This window comes from Trichomycterus rosablanca, chromosome 2, assembly GCF_030014385.1.
Source record: "Trichomycterus rosablanca isolate fTriRos1 chromosome 2, fTriRos1.hap1, whole genome shotgun sequence".
In the NCBI taxonomy this organism is placed as follows: domain Eukaryota; kingdom Metazoa; phylum Chordata; class Actinopteri; order Siluriformes; family Trichomycteridae; genus Trichomycterus; species Trichomycterus rosablanca.
In genome coordinates this window covers 40,169,063-40,191,239 of record NC_085989.1, presented here as the reverse complement: position 1 = coordinate 40,191,239, position 22,177 = coordinate 40,169,063, and the positions used below count along the sequence as shown (strand labels likewise).

Here is a 22,177-nt window from a genome sequence, read left to right as displayed (position 1 = left end):
ACAGGACGGCAACCCATCGCTGGACCTCAACCATTCCCTCCGCTAGACATAATCAGTCATATCTGTATGTAGACGCCCAACCGGCTGGGGATTTTTACCCTGGATCCCAGTTGTAGTGGGCTAGCGTAATTAACCGCTGCGCCACCTGAGTGCATATAATTTTATCTTAAATTCCTGGGCACAGGGCATCACACACTCATTGATTTACTCATTCACTCACATTCACACCCCCAGCAATCTGAAGAAGTCAGTCCACTCACTGATATTTCCAGACTTGGACACAGACATTAGGTCAAAGTCAACACAGGATGGGAATCAAACCTGGTTGAATTTTAGCATTAACACTGTCAGTAGTGAGTATGATTCACAGATAAATAAAATGGACAATTAGATCTTAAAACTTAAGAAACGTTTCATTTTTATACAGAGCACCTGATGTTTCTAACTTTACATTTTTTACATTTAGTGGACAGTACTCTGACAGTATACAGTCTAAGCAATTCAGAGTTAAGGGCCTTGCTCAAGAGCCCAACAACAGCAACCCAGCAGTAGTGAGGCTTGAACCAGTGACCTTCTAATTACTAGTTCAGTACCTTAACCACTAGGCTACAACTTTCCTAACTTCACTCAGCTGCTTGCTCACAGTTAGCAGTTTTCCACAAGCAGGATCTACTGTTACTGTAGTTACAACAGTGTTGCATTACAGCACTGACACAAAGGAAGAAAGCGGTGGTGGTATATTGAAATGACTGCGCACCCAACCCTACACAGCAACACCAGCAAGCTATATTTATTCTGACACGCCTCCCTCCATTAAACTCTTTTTGCGTCATATGGTGATGAACACTGGGTTGTCATCATGGGCGAGTCAGACAAAAAAAAATCTTGCTTGGAGAAGTAATAAGCATGAGAGTTGACAAGAAATTACAGTTGACTTTAAATAATATACACCGATCAGCCGTAACATTAAAACCACCTCCTTGTTTCTACACTTACTGTCCATTTTATCAGCTCCACTTACCATATAGAAGCACTTTGTAGTTCTACAATTACTGACTGTAGTCTATCTGTTTCTCTACATACTTCGTTAGCCTGCTTTCACCCTGTTCTTCAATGGTCAGGACCCCCACAGGACCACCACAAAGCAGGTATTATTTAGGTGGTGGATCATTCTCAGCACTGCAGTGACACTGACATGGTGGTGGTGTGTTAGTGTGTGTTGTGCTGGTATGAGTGGATCAGACACAGCAGCGCTGCTGGAATTTTTTAAAAATACAATGTCCACTCACTGTCCACTCTGTTAGACACTCCTACCTAGTTGGTCCACCTTGTAGATGTAAAGTCAGAGACGATCGCTCAGCTGATGTTTGAGTTGGTCATCTTTTAGACCTTCATCGGTGGTCACAGGACGCTGCCCACAGGGCGCTGTTGGCTGGATATTTTTGGTTGGTGGACTCCATTAGCTCCATCAGCACTGCTGTCTTATCCACTCATACCAGCACAACACACACTAACACACCACCACCATGTCAGTGTCACTGCAGTGCTGAGAATGACCCACCACCCAAATAATACCTGCTCTGTGGTCCTGTGGGGGTCCTGACCATTGAATAACAGCATGAAAGCAGGCTAACAAAGCATGTAGAGAAACAGATGGACTACAGTCAGTAATTGTAGAACTACAAAGTGCTTCTATATGGTAAGTGGAGCTGATAAAATGGACAGTGAGGGTAGAAACAAGGAGGTGGTTTTAATGGCTGATCAGTGTATTTTAAGACTGTATTTTAACCCGGGTACTGGGTTGCGATATAATTAAACTATTGGAAACTCAGTAATAAGGCTTAATTTGCTTTGTGTGTACAAAGCCACACTGTTCTGTTGTAGCATGTACAGAATGAAACCTGGCATTGTGAAGCTGAAATAATCATGGACTTCCCGAGAAAAGACTTCACCTTGATGGCTGCATGTGGCCCTTTAAAATCCCAGTATACACCTCAGCATCAATTGTACCCTAACAGTAATGCAAGTCACCCATGCTATGGCAGATTCTGGCTTAGCTTCTTTTCCTGACAGTCTGGATGGTCCTTTTTATTTTTGCATGGTGAACCCACCGTCCATCTGACCACAGCACACATTTCCACCGTCTTTCAGTCGATCTGAGATGAGCTCAGGCCCAGAGAGCTGTAAGGCATTTCTGCATAGAATTGATGTACAGCGCTCTCCTTGCATAATAGAGTTTCAGGTTGCATTTCTTAATGCAGCGGTTTTCTAAAGTACTTCCGAGCCCATGTGGCTTTATTTATAGCTGTAGCATAATGTTTGCTCATGCAGTGCTGTCTGAGGGCTTGAAATTTACACACATTCAAAAGTGGTTTATCGCCTTGTCCTACACAGACTGAGATTTTTCCAATTCCCTAAATGTTATTATAATCAATATTATGTTAGTAGATTGTGAAATACATCAATTATTATTAGCTGGTCTTTTTTTTGCTTGCAAAGAGCCTTAGCCTTAGGTGGGTCCTTCTTTTATACCCAGTAATGATTCCCTTACCTGTTACCAGTTCATCTGGTTATTGTACAATGTTTCAATATATTTTCTTTTTTTGGCCTCTGTCAAGTTTTTTTTGAGTGTGTTGCAGGCATCAAATTCAACATTTGTTGGTCAACCAAAACAAAGTATTTTTGTTATTTTGTCTGTTAAATAAAGGTTCAAGAGAATTAACAAACTACAGATTCTTGTTTTATAGCATTTCACAAAATTCATAAGGATATTTTTCTTTTCTTTGCATCCCGGACAATTTTCCTGGCAGTTGTGTCTGAAATTTTTGTTGGTCTACCTGACCATGACCTTGTAGGGATTCCAACAGAATCCCTCATTTCCCACTTCTTAATTAGAGTTTGAACACTGCTGATTGGCATTGTCAATTCCTTGGATATCTTTTTATATCCTTTTCCTGTTTTATAAAGTTCAACTATCTTCTCCCGCAGATCCTTTGATAATTCTTTTGCTTTCCCCATGGCTCGTAATCCAACGTCAGTGGCAGCACTGGATAAAACATGCAGGGGTCTGTCAGAAGCCCAGAAACTCACTTTTTATACACACACACTAATTACAAGCAAACAGATCGCAGGTGAGGATGGTTACCTTTAGTAGCCATTTAAACCTGTGTGTGTCAACTTGTGTGTGTTTTCATGCCAAAACTTCCAGGGTATGTAAACTTTTGATCAGGGTAGTTTCTGTTGTCATTATGATTTAAAAAGGGCAAACACAATAAATGGCTTCACCCAACTACTAACCATGAATAAAATAAAAGTTTTTGTATTATCATTCATATTATCTGAAAAATTGCCAAAAAATCACTAGTATAGTGAGGCATTTACACTTAACAAATTGAGTAAGTTGAGATCAAGCTTGTGTTACAAGTCTCCACCCTGCACTGTGTTTTCGAAAAGCTCAGTTTTCACTGACCTAAAACACTGTTGCAAAGAAAAAAATGTAAGTGGACAGGGCCTAAATCTTTATCTAAAACTTTACCCAAACTGTTACAATGCTTTTTTTTTCTTGTGATGCAATACAACACACACAGTTTTATACATAAAATAGGAAAAAAAATTATATTTTGTCTGTCTAATTTAGCACAGCGGTAAAATATGCCAGTCCACTGCAACTGAGAGCTGTGATTTGAACCTCAGTGGTACTATCAGCAGGTCAGGCGGCTACACAGACTTGATTGGCCATGTCTGATGGTCGGCTGGGGATGGCAGAGTAGCCTTGCCATTGGAAGGTGCACTTGCTGTGTGCTCTCAGTGTCTGTCCCAAGTTTGGATAAAAATAAGGAAGGGCGTACAACTGTAACAAATCAGGTATGAAGACCAAAATAATATGCTCTGGCAACCCCAAAACAAAGAAATCTGTAAATGTGTAAATCTATGACAATAAAATAAAAAAGTTCAAAAGCAAAATACTTTTTCAAGCCGCTGTATCTGTTTTAAATTTCTAAATTGAAAGCACCTACAAACCTCGCTCTCAAAACACATCTGCTTTCTGTGTGACTAAAACATCAAACATGTTAGTGTTAGAGGGGGCGATTTCTGAACTGACAACAGGGTGATTAACAGACAAGTTAAATCGCCGCATCATAGTTTTTTCAGACTTTAAAAAGACTGAGGCTACACAAAGACTGCAGTTTTTCTCTAAGCATGTACACCGACCAGGCATAACATTATGACCACTGACAGGTGAAGTGAATAACACTGATTATCTCTTCATCACAGCACCTGTTAGTGGGTGGGATATATTAGGCAGCAAGTGAACATTTTATTCTCAAAGTTGATGTGTTAGAAGCAGGAAAAATGGACAAGCGTAAGGATTTGACGAGGGTCAAATTGTGATGGCTAGACGACTGGGTCAGAGCATCTCCAAAACTGCAGCTCTTGTGGGGTATTCCCGGTCTACAGTGGTCAGTATCTATCAAAAGTGGTCCAAGAAAGCGCCCAGGTGGCGCAGCCGGATATTCCGCTAGCACACCAGCACCGAGTTTCTGAACTCCATGGTTCGAAACTCGGTGTTGCCACCGGTCAGCTGGGTGCCATCTAGCGGGCATAATTGGCAGTGCCTGTACTATTAGCAAATACTAATTGGCCACCGTATCTGTAGGGTGGGGGCCAGACTATGGGTGGGTGGGTCTTCATATGCTGTGTAAGGACCCTGATTGGCGGAAGAGACACCTGTGCAGAGTGCAGGGGCGAGAAGAGGAGGGCTGTACACGTGTCGGAACAGGCGTGTACAGCGATGTGCTCTCCTTAGATGCAATCTGGTATCCCTCAGCAGCGGAAGACAAAATTGAGTAATTGAGTGCATTAAATTGGGAGGAAAATGGGGAGAAAATGATAGGGTCATGGGCGGCCAAGGCTCATTGATGCATGTGGAGAGCGAAGGCTGGTCTGTGGAGTCCGATTGAACAGATGAGCTACTGTAGCTCAAATTGCTGAAGAAGTTAATGCTGGTTCTGATAGAAAGGTGTCAGAATACACAGTGCATCACAGTTGCAGGGCTGTTTTGGCAGCAAAAGAGGGACCAACACAGTATTAGGAAAGTGGTCATAATGTTATGCCTGATAGGTGTATATTATGTATCGTATAAGAACAAGTATTACAAAAATTATCTGACTAAAAATGCCATTAACATGGCGTGATCTGCTAGAATGAAACTGGAAACCTGATTTTCCCAGTCTATTTTACCCACAATGACTAAACGTTGTTTATATGTATGTATTTAGTTGAAACTGGTTATGCCAGTCTACTACAGTGATCTCCTTTATCTGCTGGTTACAGGTCACACACTAATAATATGGCCGCTGTAAAAGATTGCCTGATCTAAGATAGATGACATTTTAATGTGATTAATATACGTCTGACTACAGGGTAGAAGGTAGCCACGTTTTTGAAATGTAACACACTGACGATATCTAGCAGAGGACGTAGGCTTCTGTGTAAACAAATATTTTCAGCTGACGCTTATTGTAAGTATTACTTTCATTCTCAAATTTCTTTGACCTTTTTCTTTTGACTTGCTGTGATAACAGCGTGTTTGATTAATATAGAAACAATGTGCTTAGAAATGCTGGGGACTGTTTGGCAGAGCAGTGAGGATTATTTTTGTACTAAGCAAATTAGTTTGGTGGGGGGGTGCACAAAGTTCAGACACTATGACGTTATACAATAGGGGCCAAAAGCACAATCTGAGACCACAAGCACAAATGCTATTTAAAAAGAATGCTAGTAAAATATGTGAATATGTTTTACTGTTTGTCACTAGTGAGAAGCAAGGAGGCACTTTTTCACCATGTCAGCTTCTTTATACAATAGAGCCAGATTTTCTTGAGTCAGCTTTTCCATTTGAAGATCAAACGACTTTGAGCAGGTGGATTTGATCTACTCATCAAAAGCTTGTTTAGGCTAGTAAATGTGCAGCCTTTACTGTTCACCTTTTGCCATACCAAATACTAAAAAATTCTAAAACTTTTCGTGTAAAGTATGTTGCTCATTAAATGATTTATAATAAAAAATATTGTATTACATTTGAGAAAAAGACAAAATCTAGCCCTTTTCGGCTGATGTGGAACTGGCTCTGTTCTGGTTTAGCACGTTTCCACCAAAAAAGCTTCTGAACAGCTGGAACCAAAGAAGGTTTTTCAGCGTGAAACGTGGCGTCATCTGTGGGCGTGCCAAGTTGTAGAGGATAGAGAAAAGAAACAATGGCTGTAGAGTTTCAAATATAAAATATGTAAATAAAGTTTTAAAATATACACTGATCAGCCATAACATTAAAACCACCTCCTTGTTTCAACACCCACTGTCCATTTTATCAGCTCCACTTACCATATAGGAGCACTTTGTAGTTCTACAATTACTGACTGTAGTACATCTGTTTCTCTACATACTTTGTTAGCCTGCTTTCACCCTGTTCTTCAATTGTCAGGACCCCCACTGGACCACTACAGAGCAGGTATTATTTGGGTGGTGGATCATTATCAGCACTGCAGTGACACTGACATGGTGGTGGTGTGTTAGTGTGTGTTGTGCTGGTATGAGGGGATCAGACAATGCATCAAAACGAAAAAGAAAATGAAATATACTTAATTAATAAAACTGTGGTTTACAAGATGTACCGTAAAGCCTCCACAACGGGGCATTCATGTACAAGTGTATTTTGTGTTTGTGCCTGTTAAAATTAGTTGATTTAGTTATTATTATTTCTCTGGAACTTCCTTTTTTTGGCTCGCAACCCACCCAAGGGTTTGAAACCCTGGTCTAGATTGTTTTAGATCTGCATGACTTTCTTTCATGGAAAGCAGTCATGAAACCACAGATGAATTGGTGCATGAATCAACTTCCTACACGGCGAGTTTGGCAGGTATGAAATCTAATATTTCATTATTGTTTCTTCTTTTTTTGCACCAGGTTCTGTGGACTCGAATAAGTGTTGCTGAATTAGAGGAGCGCAGCACTTTCACCATTTCAAGCCATTAACTGAATTATTTCTTACCCCCAACCAAGAGAGGCTACATTTCTCTACTGCCACAATGACGACCTCGTCCTTGCGCCGCTCTGTCAAGAACATCGTCAACAACTACACAGATCCGGAGATCAAGGTGCGTGAGGCGACCTCCAACGACCCATGGGGTCCGCCGACCTCCCTCATGATGGAGATCTCCGAGCTGACGTTTAACGTGGTGGCGTTCGCTGAGGTCATGGGTATGGTCTGGAAGCGTCTGAATGACCATGGCAAAAACTGGCGGCACGTCTACAAGGCGCTGACGCTCCTGGACTTCCTGATCAAGACGGGCTCGGACCGTGTAGCGCAGCAGTGCAAAGAGAACATCCATGCAATCCAGACGCTGCGCGACTTCCAGTATATAGACCGTGATGGTCAGGATCAGGGCCTGCATGTACGCGAGAATGCCAAGCAGCTCGTTACTCTGCTGCAAGACAACGAGAAGCTGAAGAAAGAGAGGAGCCAGGCACACAAGACCCGTGAACGGATGGCGGCCAGTGGTGGAAGCATGGGATACGGCTCAATGCCACCGCCCTATACGGCACGCCGCACCAGCCAGCCCAGCATGGCAGCCATTTATGGGGACGAGTATGGCCGCTCTCGAGGCTCACCCTCCTCTCACAACTGTGAGTAAGAAACTATAATAATATATGAATAACTTAAATGTCTTTGTTAAAAGCTGAGGTTTCTTATATAAGACTTTAAAGCAGGGTTGGGCTGATCAAGTTAGTGTGAGCCATAATCAGGCACCCATGGTATAGGTTAGCACACCTTTCTTAACAAAACAGGGTGTGACGTTGAATTTAGGGTGTTGGCTTAACACAGTTGATGTGGAATTTTAAGTAGCTGAACCTTTTTTTAGTTTTCTTTGATGATGCGAACTTGGCCTGTTTATACATTTGCTTTCCATTGATAAGCATTCTGTGCCATGTTCACCGTGGGGTAGGGTGCATATTGCCGCTCACTGTAGTGTTTATGGCTTTCACATGATACGTGGCAAATCCACTTTCTCTTGGCTGGCAACTAAGCAGCAAGCTCGAAAACCATGCACAATATTGACTGACAGTATTGAAATGGCTTAATGAAACTTTATTGCTGCAATTAACGGGCACATTAAACCTAATTAAAGAGCTATGAAGCCACAACAAGCAATTCCGGGATTGTTTAGTGCCGGACTGCTATTTAAAATGCAAACCGGGTCTCCATATTTCAGAGTTCACTAGTCACCACGTTGTATGTTCTTCACAATGCTGTGGTTCCAGTTTAAAGTGAAACAGTGAGAATCGGTTTCTCTCTGTCGTGTCTGCTATATAAACATTTTGTCTCACTGGCGGTGCTTTGAAAAGGTCAGTGGCAAACTGGGTCGAAGTTCAATCAGACTGAACTATTGCCACCGCTCAGTGGCAAGCTGTAAAAACCAAGCGCCAAAGCGGTAAATCTAGACCCAGTCGCAATATAATGCCTAGTTCACACTACACTATTTTTGCCCTGATTTTCACTTGCCGACTGGTCACCGCTAGATGTGGCAGCTCGGAGGCAACTTGGCGTTTGCGCAGGGATCGAAACTTGGCTCTCGATTGCTATGTGTGAACTGTTCAACAACTTGATCCGAGCAGCTCGCCAATCGCCAATCGCAATGTTAAATATCTGAATCAGTCGGCCGACCGGCAGTGAGTACAGTGTCGAACAGCCAATGAGAACGCAAGATATGGGGTTTGGAAACCCGAGGGAGGAGATGTAAAAATGTGGGACGGGGCATATTATAGTTTCTATCAGCATACATCGGCATACACTCAAGTTTTACAGTATTTGTAACCTTATCGTCCACGCCAAACCATAATACCAATGCTGCGTTGCAAAAAATATTTATTAACCTCCAACTCACAACAGAACAGACTATCCCTGCTGGTCATGTTGCCAAATCCACCTGGATTCATTTATTTTTTCTCTTTGCTTTTACACAAACTACTTTGATCACTCGCTTCTTGTGACGTGCATTTTTGGACATGGTATCATTAAACCCCTCATCACTTCTCACGTTTGTTTTCGTGACAAAAACTTAGTTTGTGAGACCAGACTGACTCATCCTGGTGATGGATCATGTACTGTGTGACCCTCTATCGCCAATCAGTCGTGTAGTGTGAAAACCACACCGACTTAAAAGAATCCCGAGTGCAAGAGATCCGGTTGTGTAGTGTGAACTGTACAGCGACCTGGCAACTCTGAAAGTCGTGTAGTGTGAACTTGGTATAAGTAGCACGGCTTCACTCCAAAACAGTGTCATGCGACTTGATTAAAAATTTCGAAACGGACATACTTTTTTAACACACACTTAATAAGAAGAGAATAGGCTCCATTGTGTGACACCTTCCAAGTGCCAGCCTACATCATATTCTGACTGTCCAATGGATTTACAAGAGCGGCATTTACAAGACTTGATTTTCCCCAAACAGTGAAAGAAATCTTCAAGCTGAAACTATTCAAACTCTTCATGAATGTGAAACTGAAAGCACACATATGAAAACAGACAACACAAAAACTGAACAAGAAAGACTGTGGTCAGATCCTAAACCAAAAAACAAACAAACTGAACAGACCTAACAAATCTAAACTAATATTTAATATAGTCTCTGACTGGCTAATAGATGCGTGTTAATTCAAATAAATTTCCTATAATACAGGGTGTGTTTGAAAACCTAGTGCGCCCTCTACATAGACAGCATTTTACGTCATCCTACACACATTCCCGAGAAGGAGGCTGTTTGAAATCGTAGATGCCTTAATATGCTCACTAGTAAGGTATCTTAAAATTTCAACAGTATTTTGAGTGGAGAATGAGGGAGCGTCCGATGCTGTCGTAACGGTGAAGGCAATCCCAGCATTCAGTGCAGCAGAGTTTTTCTCACAGAAAAATAAAAAATATGGTGGACGGTGCGGATTATTTTCAAACGTAAATAAATTATTATAGATTTTTAATTTGTATAAACTTGTACAAGTGTCATTTATTTGTAAATTCGGGCTTGTCAGTGAATTTAACCGTTTTCGGTACACGAAGGGAGATGTTAGTCGACATGCTAGCGCGTTGTGCCACCCCATACCATTGGTTTGAATGGCATGAGGCTAACTGTGTTAGCATAGTTAGCGAAAACTGATGGAATTGCTGTCTAAGTAGCACGTTCGAATAACCTGCCTTATAAGTCAATGACTTATTAGAATCCTCTCTACTGAGGCAGCTGCCTATGTAGGCAGTAAGACAGCAAGGCAGCTCACTAGGTTTTCAAACACACACCTTATGTATGAGTTCTTAACATGAAGCCCATGTGTATGGAGGTGCAGCCCTCTTTTCTATGCTTTAGGCCTACACACTACTGATCAAATGTTTTCAACACTTGAGGAATTCTTTCTTCAGTATGAAGTATGTTGCACCCTTCCACCCAGTTGATTTCAAACCAGCTTGATGGGGTTCAAGTCTGGTCATTCCATGATCTGATGGTAGCTCTGATTTATCTTGGAGGTATGTGATAGGCAGGGTGATAGTTTTGCTGTAGAACGAACCCCTAAGGAACTAGATGTAGACCAGAGGGTATTGCATAGTGTTGTGAAATGCTGTGGTAGTTTTTGGAGATGTGTCATATACTAAAGAACTGTCCTTTGGTGGTGTACAAAAACCTGAAGTGATGAACTGAAGATGTCAAGATCCATAAAACCTTCTTCCAGTTGTGGCCCAGCCTAGCTTTTTTTCCTTAATCTGGCATCTTAGCAAGGGCTTTTTACTGCCATTCGACCTGTTAAACCTGCAATCTTCTCTTCACTGCTGAAACTGAGACTTGCTTCCTTTGACCACTGTTAAGCTGTGCTTGAAGCTGTTGTCCTGTGAGGTAAATAATCACACACGTCACTGATTGTTGAGTTTTCCTCAGATTCTGAGTTTCTTTTAACTGTATAAGAATCTGTACTCACTGACACCTTGGCTTTCTTTGTAATTTCGCTTTAGGATTTCTTACCTACACGTAGTGCTGGACAATAATTCAATATCGATATATATCGCGATAGAAAATGTTTCAATAACGGTGATATGATTTTTAAACAAATTCGATCAATATATATTACGTCAGTGCGTGATGACGTACGCGACAGGCACAAAGCCAGTGCTCAGCGTTACCGCTCTGATTACACTTCCTACAACACGGTGGATGTTAGCGGCTAAATGAGTTCAACAGCTGTGAGTGAACGAGCATCCACAGCCAGGGGCGGAGCCAGGGGGTGGCCAGTGGTGGCCAAGGCCAACATAAATGAGTCTTCGGCCGGCTCCCCCCACCACCGCTTTTTTTGCGGAAGCATTTATGCACGCAGGTGTTCCCACATTCAACAGCGCACCTCAAGCATGTACAGTAGTTCTCCACCAAAACAGTGCAGTAATACACTCAACATGAATGTCAACCACCAACACAATTACAGAAGAAGTACTACTACTGAGTACTAATATTACTGAGTACTAATTAATGCTACTGTAGTTGAGGCGCGCTACGAGTAAAGGCACCAACGGGCTCTGCACGTTCCAGTGTTGCCAGATTGGGCGGTTTTCCTCTAAATTGGGCGTGTTTTTTTTTTAAACAATTTAATACCAGTTAAATAACACTTCTATTTAAAAGAAAATGTTCAGTTTTAAGAAGCCCCAGCATTGTAGAAGGCTATTAAAAGTAAAGTCAATTTTCAATGCTGATTTGGCTTAATAGTGTTGGTCAGTGTGTGTCATATTCTTGAAAGAAAATTAAAATTAGTTTTCCATGCATTCACGCTGGCATGTTCTGGGGTTCAAATGAGTGAGTGACCAAAACACTACTAGATCAACAGCAACTTGCCACATAAAAAAAATAAGGTATCAGACAGGTATCAGGTATTTCTGTGCCACCCCTGTGTGAGCAATGGTCTCAGTCTGGCCAACCCTATGAAAATTGTCTGGCTCCGCCACTGTCCACAGTTGAAAAAGAAGCAGATGAAATAGCTGATAAGAGAGGAAGGACTAATTCAGTGGTGTATTCAGCTTGTATTTCTTGCCAGAAACCAGAAAAGAGGTTTGCAGGTACAGCCATCCAATTTTGGTGTTCTTGGCAGTTTTTCTGACATTTGTATTATTCATATCGATATTGGAATTATATCGTATCGACCGAAATTAGGAGTTATATCGTGATATAAATTTTAGTCATATCGTCCAGCCCTACCTACACTTTTTAAAATCTTCTATCTATTAGTTTCCCCACTTTTCCATCCAATCCAGTCGTGTCCAGTCGGGGAATATCTCTCTCATCCTTGCCACTACTGATTGAGGAGGGCCGAGGCTATCACAATTCACAACCCTCGCTCTGACACCTGCTAGGGGCACGGTTTCACAGAGCACAGTATTATGTGCAGAGGTCATAATTGCCCCAGAGATGAGAACCCCTGTTTCAGCCATTGTCCCTCTCTTACAAACACACAGCCAATCGTTTGCGTGTAGGCATCCGTCCGGCTAATAGCAGAGCTGAAACGTGAGAGCTCCAGATCTCAGCACTTGCAGGCTAGTGTGTTTTACCACTATGCCACCTGAGCACCTTAAGACCTGAGGGCTATAATAGCCTGCTTATCTTCTTGTGTCAATTGCCTTTTTCTCATTATGAGAACAACAGTATACTGTATCCAGTAATGCAATCAATGTAAAAAGTGTTGGCTCCTTATTTGGGGCTATAACAGCCTCCATTACAGCCTGTTCTGGAAAGACTATATTTTGCAGTGTGTCTGTGGGAATCTGTTGATGCATGCTCAATAATCCAGGTACACAAATCCACAAAGTTGAATCAGTTCATCTGGACACAAGTTTGTTGTAGAGATACATTTCGTCACTCAATCCGAATGACTTCTTCAGTCTTCAGTCTGAAGACTGAAGAAGTCATTCGGATTGAGTGACGAAATGTATCTCTACAACAAACTTGTGTCCAGATGAACTGATTCAACTTTGTGGATGTCTGTGGGAATGTGTCTAAGGTGAGGTACATGTTGGACAAGAAGGTATGGCTGGCTCTTAAGGTCTTGAGGTCTGGGCTCTGTACTTGCCACCGGAGTTTCTTCACACTTAACTCTCCAAAGCTTGTCTTTATGAATCCTGCTTTGTGCACAGTCAAGCCGACACAGGAAGAAGCCTTCCCCAAACTTGCAAATTTATTATAGATGTTCTGTATGTTCTAGACCAGGGGTGTCAAACTCACGGCCCGCGGGCCAGATCCGGCCCGCCGCGTCATTTGATCCGGCCCGCGAGAGCTTAAACGACTGTATGATTGTTGTGATGGTTCGAGTCGTTACAGAGACGCGCTTATAATTTAATGCGCTCCTGCGCCTTTAAGAGACGTGACATCGTAGTCATGGCAAGTAACTTTAACCTTCGCTAAGAAGCTATGTGACTTTTACGGCAAAAGAACGCGGGGTAGCGTAGTCAGTAATGTAAACAATAATAAATAAATACAAATAATTATATTGCAGTATAATACCAAAGCATCGTCTGTAAGTAGTGGCGTTTATATTCTCAGTTGTTAGTAAATGTTTAGTGAGTATATCACAGCGTTTTAGTTACAAATTTACCCTAATTAAATACTGTTGTTACGTTACTATAGCAATTAGTATCTTTACACACAATTTTAACTCGTTATTTTACGTTTGGTTAAATCTCATATTGTACCAGATGTAACACTTGATTACAGCTGTGTGCTTGTACTGTATTAAGTTCTTTATTGTTTTTATTGTTTGTATTTTTACTTCATTTTGATGCACACAGTGTATCACACAGCTGGGGAGCAAATAAACCGACTGTATTCTGAAGGGAGCTGTCTGTCTGTCTGTCTGTCTAGCTGAGAAAGGGGGATAAACTATTAGTGAGGGCAGAATGATTCTTAAAAATACACTAACATCCTAAACAAACTGCATCTTTCAAAATGTAGGCTGATTTTGTGACCTGCAAAGTGACACATCCCACCAGTAGATGATGTTACACATATTTACACATGATCCTAAAATGTACAAGAAGATAAGTAAGAAAATTAAGCAGAAGGAGGAAATGTAATGAAAGTGAAAACAAGTTTGTGCTTCAGGAAGAGAAACCGGTGCGTCTCTTGTGTTATGAGGCTGTGTCTGTGGTAAAGTAGAACAATATAAATGCAGAATTCAGCCTCCAAGAAAAACAGCAATGTGACTGCAATCACAGCAGGATACGTTACAATCGGGCCTTTGAGGGCCACCATAATGCTGATGTGGCCCTCGGTGAAAATGAGTTTGACACCCCTGTTCTAGACTTTTAATCAACTGGCTATACTTAACAAAGTAGCAACATTAGCAAATGTTAGATAGATGGAAGTGGCTTTCTTTAACAGTGTTAATTTAATTAATATTCTCCAGCAGGTACTCAAGTTTGAGAAATGCCAAACATCCATATTCGCAGTGTGAAGGCCGATTTATAGAAGAGTTTACCAGCTTTGTCCCCCAGGTGCTGTTTGTGTGATATTTTTTTCTTAGATATTGAACTGATGCAAAGCTGTTTCTATACATTTACAGTGATGGAAGACAAGTGTTTAAGCACTCTTGTATTTACAATGGAATACACTCCAGGGCATATATCCACTTTAAATCTACACTGAGAATATATTTTGTCTTGTACTTGTATAAGCAATGATATACACCGATCAGGCATAACATTATGACCACCTTCCTAATATTGTGTTGGTCCCCCTTTTGCTGCCAAAACAGCCCTGACCCGTCAAGGCATGGACTCTACTAGACCCCTGAAGGTGTGTTGTGGTAAATTGCGAGGGCCAGCACGGGCCAGCCTTCACGCCCTGTCGCCGGTTTACCACTGTTTCTTCCTTGGACCACTTTTGATAGATACTGACCACTGCAGACCGGGAATATCCCACAGGAGCTGCAGTTTTGGAGATGCTCTGACCCAGTCATCTAGTCATCACAATTTGGCCCTTGTTAAACTCGCTCAAATCCTTACACTTGCCCATTTTTGCTGCTTTTAACACATCAACATCAATAAAATGTTCACTTGCTGCCTAATATATCCCACCCATTAACAGGTGCCGTGATGAAGAGATAATACACCTGTCAGTGGTCATAATGTTATGCCTGGTTGGTGTATTTTCAAAATGAAATGATTGTAGGATGGATGGATATTCTGATCACATGCATTAATAACATTAGTAATTTTTTGATGGCATTTTTGTTGGCATTACAATTTTGAGCCATCTATGGTTAGCAATAATTCAGTTTTTGCAGTGTTGTGTCAATTTTGGCCTTTTCCTCTTGGCATACTGTCTTTAATTCGTTAATGCTTTAATGACCTTTAATGAACAAATCTTCTATAATTGACTTTAATGCATTAAAGTCAGTAGCTTGGCTAGACTATTCAAGTACATTCACCTTTTAGCCCCCTAGAAACCAGTCTTGAGTTATTTTGGCTTTATGTTTGGAATTATCACTTCCAGATTTTGTTTCATGCTCAATGAGACAAATGCTGAACCCTCCACTTAGAGTACTGTTTACTGTCTAAGTGCTGTTCCTGTTGTTTTCATGTAGACAAAGAAAAAAACCTAATGTATAAACATTTGAAGTGGATATACACTGATCCGTTGTAACTTATTGTAAATGCAGACGTCACTTTGATGTCTTTAAGATTACTATATCATTGTTGACCTGAAACAATACATAAGCCATGATGCATAATCCAGTTTAGGATCTTTCTTATATATTTTCTTATTACATTTCGTCACAATGAGGTGTGGCTGGGTGAATTGTGATGGACAAAGAGCCAGATGAATTAAATGTGTGTGTGTGTGTGTGTGTGTGTGTGTGTGTGTGAAATTGTGTTTCTTCTACTTAACATGCATGAAATTTCCACGTGTATGTAGCTCAGTAGCTTTTGTCATTAGGATATCTCTGAACTGTAAATAGTTGTGGAATGCCAGTCAGTTATAAGCTTATCAAATATAAGTGGTGTGTTTGTCAGATTTTCCCACCATCCAACAGAGTCCAGTTGGACAGGAAGCCAGATTAATTTCATTCCTCACTTGCTTTAAATGGGGTTGTTCTACATTGCATTCAATGCCGTACTGGATTTTCCAGCTCTGTCACATGTTTTGTGACATGTCGGAAAAGTATGAGGTGGCTGTAGCATTGGGAGTAACAAACACTGACATTATGACTTAAGAATGGTTTTCCACACCTCAGGCACTGGAATAACTGGTTAAAGTTTGACAGCAGAAATGTAATTTGCATTGTAATTGATAAGCTGTTTCTATTCTCAGAATGTCTATACAACTAGAAATATAGCAGCATTTCAAGGAAGTCATATGGCATCATTGCCTTCCATTGGAGAATAATGTAACTCTCAATGTGAACTGCAAAATTTACATTATTAAAACATGATTTATATACAATATAATAATAATTACATTATTCAAACATGATGCCATCTATTCAGGAAAGGTACTGTTTCTATTCCCTAAGGCCCTGTTTACACCGAAATCCTCACTCACATCTGCTAAGTTTGGTTATTATAATTTGTCAGTGTGTCAGGGTGTCAGAACAATGCTAAGTACAATCTTATGTGATTGGGGACGGGGCCTCAGAGATGTTCACAAGTCACAAAATACGAGTCCAAGTCGAGTCACGAGTCTTTAGGCTGGAGTCCGAGTCAAGTCACGAGTCTTTAGGCTGGAGTCCGAGTCGAGTCACGAGTCTTTAGGCTAGCGTCTGAGTCAGGTCACGAGTCAATATAATATACACAAAACATATATTGTAAATGTAGTGTAGAAACAAATAATCTGTAAGTTCAGATAAAAAACAACAACAGATTAGTGACTGTATTTTGCCGTTTTACTTTCCTAGGTAACAGTTAAAAGCTTCAACTGATACGTTTTGTTTTCATTGCAAAACAAAAGCACACAATAAATCACGGCACAGCGGCCCAAATCCAAAACACAGCAAAAAAAATCCATAATACTGCTTACCTTAACTTCTGTACTTCCAGATGCTATTAAATTTATAACCGTGTGTCCCATGAGGAGTATAATCCGTTAGTTTGTAAATGTGCTTATAATTAAAAACCTCCAAACATTTCCCGGTTGTGAAGTAAAACACGAACTCGTTAGAAAGCCAATCAAGCGTTTCACTGACACATCATCTGTGTGATGCTGCAAACTGAATAAATGCAAATAACAGCATTTCTTACTAAAAATTTAAATCAGAAGGTCTGATTGGTTCAGAAAGCGGTTCTTACGATCATTAGCGCCAATTCTGTAGGAGCGTTTCATTCACACCAGCTGTTCCAGTGAAGTGCACTACGTAGGGTATTCCACCATTTTAAGTGATATTTCAATCCAAAGGAGGGAGTAGGGAGCGACGCTTCATCACTACGCCGGAAGCTGGCTGGAACATTTACCCATTGTGTGCGTTGCGGGTTAAAATGGCTGAAGCGTTATTAGAGAGCATAAAATGCATGATCAGAATGATGTCGGATCATATACAGTGTATCACAAAAGTGAGTACACCCCTCACATTTCTGCAAATATTTTATTATATATTTTCATGGGACAACACTATAGACATGAAACTTGGATATAACTTAGAGTAGTCAGTGTACAACTTGTATAGCAGTGTAGATTTACTGTCTTCTGAAAATAACTCAACACACAGCCATTAATGTCTAAATGGCTGGCAACATAAGTGAGTACACCCCACAGTGAACATGTCCAAATTGTGCCCAAAGTGTCAATATTTTGTGTGACCACCATTATTATCCAGCACTGCCTTAACCCTCCTGGGCATGGAATTCACCAGAGCTGCACAGGTTGCTACTGGAATCCTCTTCCACTCCTCCATGATGACATCACGGAGCTGGTGAATGTTAGACACCTTGAACTCCTCCACCTTCCACTTGAGGATGCGCCACAGGTGCTCAATTGGGTTTAGTCTATCACCTTTACCTTCAGCTTCCTCAGCAAGGCAGTTGTGATCTTGGAGGTTGTGTTTGGGGTCGTTATCCTGTTGGAAAAGGGAGTTTTCGAAGGGAGGGGATCATGCTCTGTTTCAGAATGTCACAGTACATGTTGGAATTCATGTTTCCCTCAATGAACTGCAGCTCCCCAGTGCCAGCAACACTCATGCAGCCCAGGACCATGATGCTACCACCACCATGCTTGACTGTAGGCAAGATACAGTTGTCTTGGTACTTCTCACCAGGGCGCCGCCACACATGCTGGACACCATCTGAGCCAAACAAGTTTATCTTGGTCTCGTCAGACCACAGGGCATTCCAGTAATCCATGTTCTTGGACTGCTTGTCTTCAGCAAACTGTTTGCGGGCTTTCTTGTGCGTCAGCTTCCTTCTGGGATGACGACCATGCAGACGGAGTTGATGCAGTGTGCGGCGTATGGTCTGAGCACTGACAGGCTGACCTCCCACGTCTTCAACCTCTGCAGCAATGCTGGCAGCACTCATGTGTCTATTTTTTAAAGCCAACCTCTGGATATGACGCCGAACACGTGGACTCAACTTCTTTGGTCGACCCTGGCGAAGCCTGTTCCGAGTGGAACCTGTCCTGGAAAACCGCTGTATGACCTTGGCCACCATGCTGTAGCTCAGTTTCAGGGTGTTAGCAATCTTCTTATAGCCCAGGCCATCTTTGTGGAGAGCAACTATTCTATTTCTCACATCCTCAGAGAGTTCTTTGCCATGAGGTGCCATGTTGAATATCCAGTGGCCAGTATGAGAGAATTGTACCCAAAACACCAAATTTAACAGCCCTGCTCCCCATTTACACCTGGGACCTTGACACATGACACCAGGGAGGGACAACGACACATTTGGGCACAATTTGGACATGTTCACTGTGGGGTGTACTCACTTATGTTGCCAGCTATTTAGACATTAATGGCTGTGTGTTGAGTTATTCTCAGAAGACAGTAAATCTACACTGCTATACAAGCTGAACACTGACTACTCTAAGTTATATCCAAGTTTCATGTCTATAGTGTTGTCCCATGAAAAGATATAATGAAATATTTGCAGAAATGTGAGGGGTGTACTCACTTTTGTGATACACTGCATATATATATAATTGTGACACGTAACTAATGTTAACACATGCTGCAGACTTTTGTTGTCTACAAGTCATTTTTTGTGAGTCACGAGTCGAGTCCGAGTCATTTGAAACGAGTCCTAGTCGAGTCTGAAGTCGCTGTGAGTGCGACTTGCGTGCGACTCGGACTCGAGTCCCCATCTCTGCCACTGGTTTGAGGAATGTTAAACAGTAATGGTGTTTCAGTTGATTTTCCAGTATTGTAGTGGTTGTAACTTATAATCAGTATAACATTTCTTTCACTTTTTGAATATCAGTGTAGCTTGTTGTACATGATTTTTGTGAAGAATTTCAACACCCTAAGAAAGACACAGCAGCATTTCAATTTAACCTAAACCTCAATTTAACTTAACATATCTTACCTAAATAACAAATCAACAGTGTTGTTTCGAGAAACTGAATATGCTAGCCGTACCTGAGATTGATTAGAATTCTTTGAGATTCATTGGAACGCTGAATGGGACCAGTGTCTCACTAATACTGCAAAATCTTGTGGAAGGCTTTCCAGGAAGAGTGAAGGCTGTTGTAACTTCAAATTAGGGGGTTGTCACAGTTGCCTGAAGTGTTGCCTGTAAAAACACTGGATTTAGCTTAGATTGTTATTACTGTTATACAAATTTACATTTTTGGCTGCGGGATGTTATAGTAAATTAAAATTGCACAGGTCATACAGGTGGGTTTTTAAAGAGAAGCCTGTAGGAGTAGCCCACGCTTTTGAGCAATAATTACCAAAATGTGTGTGTGTCTTTTTAAATGTCTTGTTCCTAAATTAGGTCTGGCTTTACAAAATAAGAATAGGACATGAAAATAAGACTTAGCAGGTGGAACGGCTCATTTCTGCTTTTTCTGTGGTGCAGCTCAGGTATCCCCCTTCTACTCTTCCTAGGTCTGGTACCCTGAAAGATTCAGTGTCACCAAAAAATTGATGTGTAAGCTGGAATAATGACCAACATCCCCTTTTTCCCTGTTCCTCACTTCATCCTCACGACCCCACTGCAACCCAACTACCCGACACAGACAGCCTTTTGTTCCTACCAGAGTCAAAGAGGCAGTCGGGCATGGAGCCGCGTAGATTAGGATGCTCACTACAAACTTAATATGCAGTGGTAGTGCCAGACTCAAACTGGGAGACTGGATCCCAGTGACCCAGCTTTTTATGAACTAATTAAATAAATGCTTGGTTTGTGCTTAACATTCTCTATCTGACTTCTTTCTGCCAGCCGCCTCTTCTTCCCCTCATCTGGCCCCCGATCTGGAGCAGGCCCGGCCGCAGACCAGCGGGGAGGAGGAGCTGCAACTGCAGCTGGCACTGGCCATGAGCCGAGAGGAGAGTGAAAAGGTGAGAATCACGTACACATTCTTTTCGCCATGTGGGCTTAACAGTGTCTGTCAATGAAGAAGGAGCTATCCAGTGAAAAAATGAAATGGTTACTGAAGTTTTTTTCTTTCAGCTGCTTCTATCTTTTAGGGGGTCGCCACAGCTGACCACTATGTTTCGTGTATTCCTGATTTGGCACACAATGCCCTTCATTTCACACAAGAAACTCAAATCTGTTTTAACAAGACAACAACCCCATACATTATTAAAACATGATTTTAATATTATAATTATTACATTATTGAAACATGATTTTAAAATTATAATAATTACATTATTAAAACATGATGCCATATATTCGGGAAAGGTACTGTTTCTATTCCCTAAGGCCCTGTTTACATCTGGCTATACAAACTGGTTTTTGCTGTGGATCATACAGCAGTTAATGCCACCAGATGTTCATATGAGGGTGGTAAGCAGCTTGGAGAAGTTACTAACTGAACTGAAGTGCCTGAAATCCTCACTCACATCTGCTAAAAAAAATCTATATTTTAGGGGTTGCCGCAGCTGTATGTTCCGTGTATTCCTGATTTGGCACAGGATGCCCTTTATTTCACACAAGAAACTGTTTTAAGAAGACAACAACCCCAAACATAAAGCCGAAATAACTTAAGGCTGATTTCAGAAGCTGAAGGTGCTTGCATGGCCTAGCAAATCTTTTAACTTAAATCCTGTTAAACAACTATGAACAATTTAGAAATTGTATGTCTATTAGAGGGACCCTTGTGACTGCGGGAAATTAATTTTGGCAGTGCCAAAATTAACCCATAATGCTGCAAAAGTACAACAGCATGCCAACAGCATTTTTGCAACTAAGGACTAATGGAATTAATTTAGGCAGCTTTTACATGATAAGCATTTAGCACTTTGTTAACCGAGAGGATAGGCACGTATTCCTGCTTACTGCAGCGTTTAAGCCTGTATCATGATACTCAGCAGTACTTTTAGCAGAATGTGCCACTAAGTGCCAAGCTTAAAACAATAAAACCTATTGACATGAAATGTTTTTTAGTTTAAAACTAGAAAACTGTGGCAGTGGTCGTCATTTAGAATGTAATAAAAAACAAAAACAAACTCAGTAAAAGAATAAAATAGGCTCAGTTCATGAAACCTTGTTTCGTTAATGTAAGACTGAATTAAATCTTATCGAAGATCTACAAAGCCACCACAAGTGATTCCAGAATGAGGAAACATGCTATCTAAAATGCAAACCCAGTCTCCCTATTTTACAGCTCACTAGTCACTAATTCCCACAATGTTGTGCTAGATTTAAGGTTGAATTAAACAGTTCTGGGTTTTGTAAAACACTGAGAATCAGTTTCGCCTCTGTATATGTCATATAAACAATTTGTCTTCACTTCACTTTGAAAAGGTCAGACTAAACATAACCCAATTAAACTGAACTTTGAGCACAGCAATAAGCAGTAAAACGAGCGTGAAAGTGGCAGATGTGTGCAGTGTGAGATGCTCAGGGTAGTGCAGAAGCCTCATTTCATAGGAAACAGTGGCATGACAGCGCAAAAAGGGTTTTGCTGTGTATTATGTGAATGCAGAATTGAGTTATTTTGGCATTTAAAA

General features: G+C 41.2%; 2 protein-coding genes across 8 annotated transcripts in view; one reads left to right on the top strand and one right to left on the bottom strand.

The window, feature by feature from the left end:
- The window catches only part of arl16 (ADP-ribosylation factor-like 16), a 57,124-nt gene that overhangs the window by 11,815 nt on the left and 23,132 nt on the right, over positions 1-22,177 (bottom strand). The window contains exon 6 of one of the 3 annotated variants that reach the window (XM_063015642.1): positions 10,902-10,928. The exons of 1 other annotated variant lie outside the window; for it this stretch is intronic. The gene's annotated coding sequence lies outside the window, so the exon portion shown is untranslated. Of the gene's footprint in view, positions 1-10,901; positions 10,929-19,760; positions 19,791-22,177 lie in introns of those variants that run through there. One more of the 3 variants, XM_063015633.1, reaches the window with a different exon arrangement.
- Positions 1-22,177, top strand: part of epn3a (epsin 3a) — a 41,398-nt gene that overhangs the window by 4,002 nt on the left and 15,219 nt on the right. For all 5 annotated transcript variants that reach the window (XM_063015563.1, XM_063015553.1, XM_063015579.1 and 2 more), the window contains exons 2-3: positions 6,964-7,683; positions 20,442-20,560. In XM_063015563.1, the coding sequence (XP_062871633.1) occupies positions 7,086-7,683; positions 20,442-20,560 (717 nt within the window). In that variant the 5' untranslated portion in view covers positions 6,964-7,085. The remainder of the gene's footprint in view (positions 1-6,963; positions 7,684-20,441; positions 20,561-22,177) is intronic.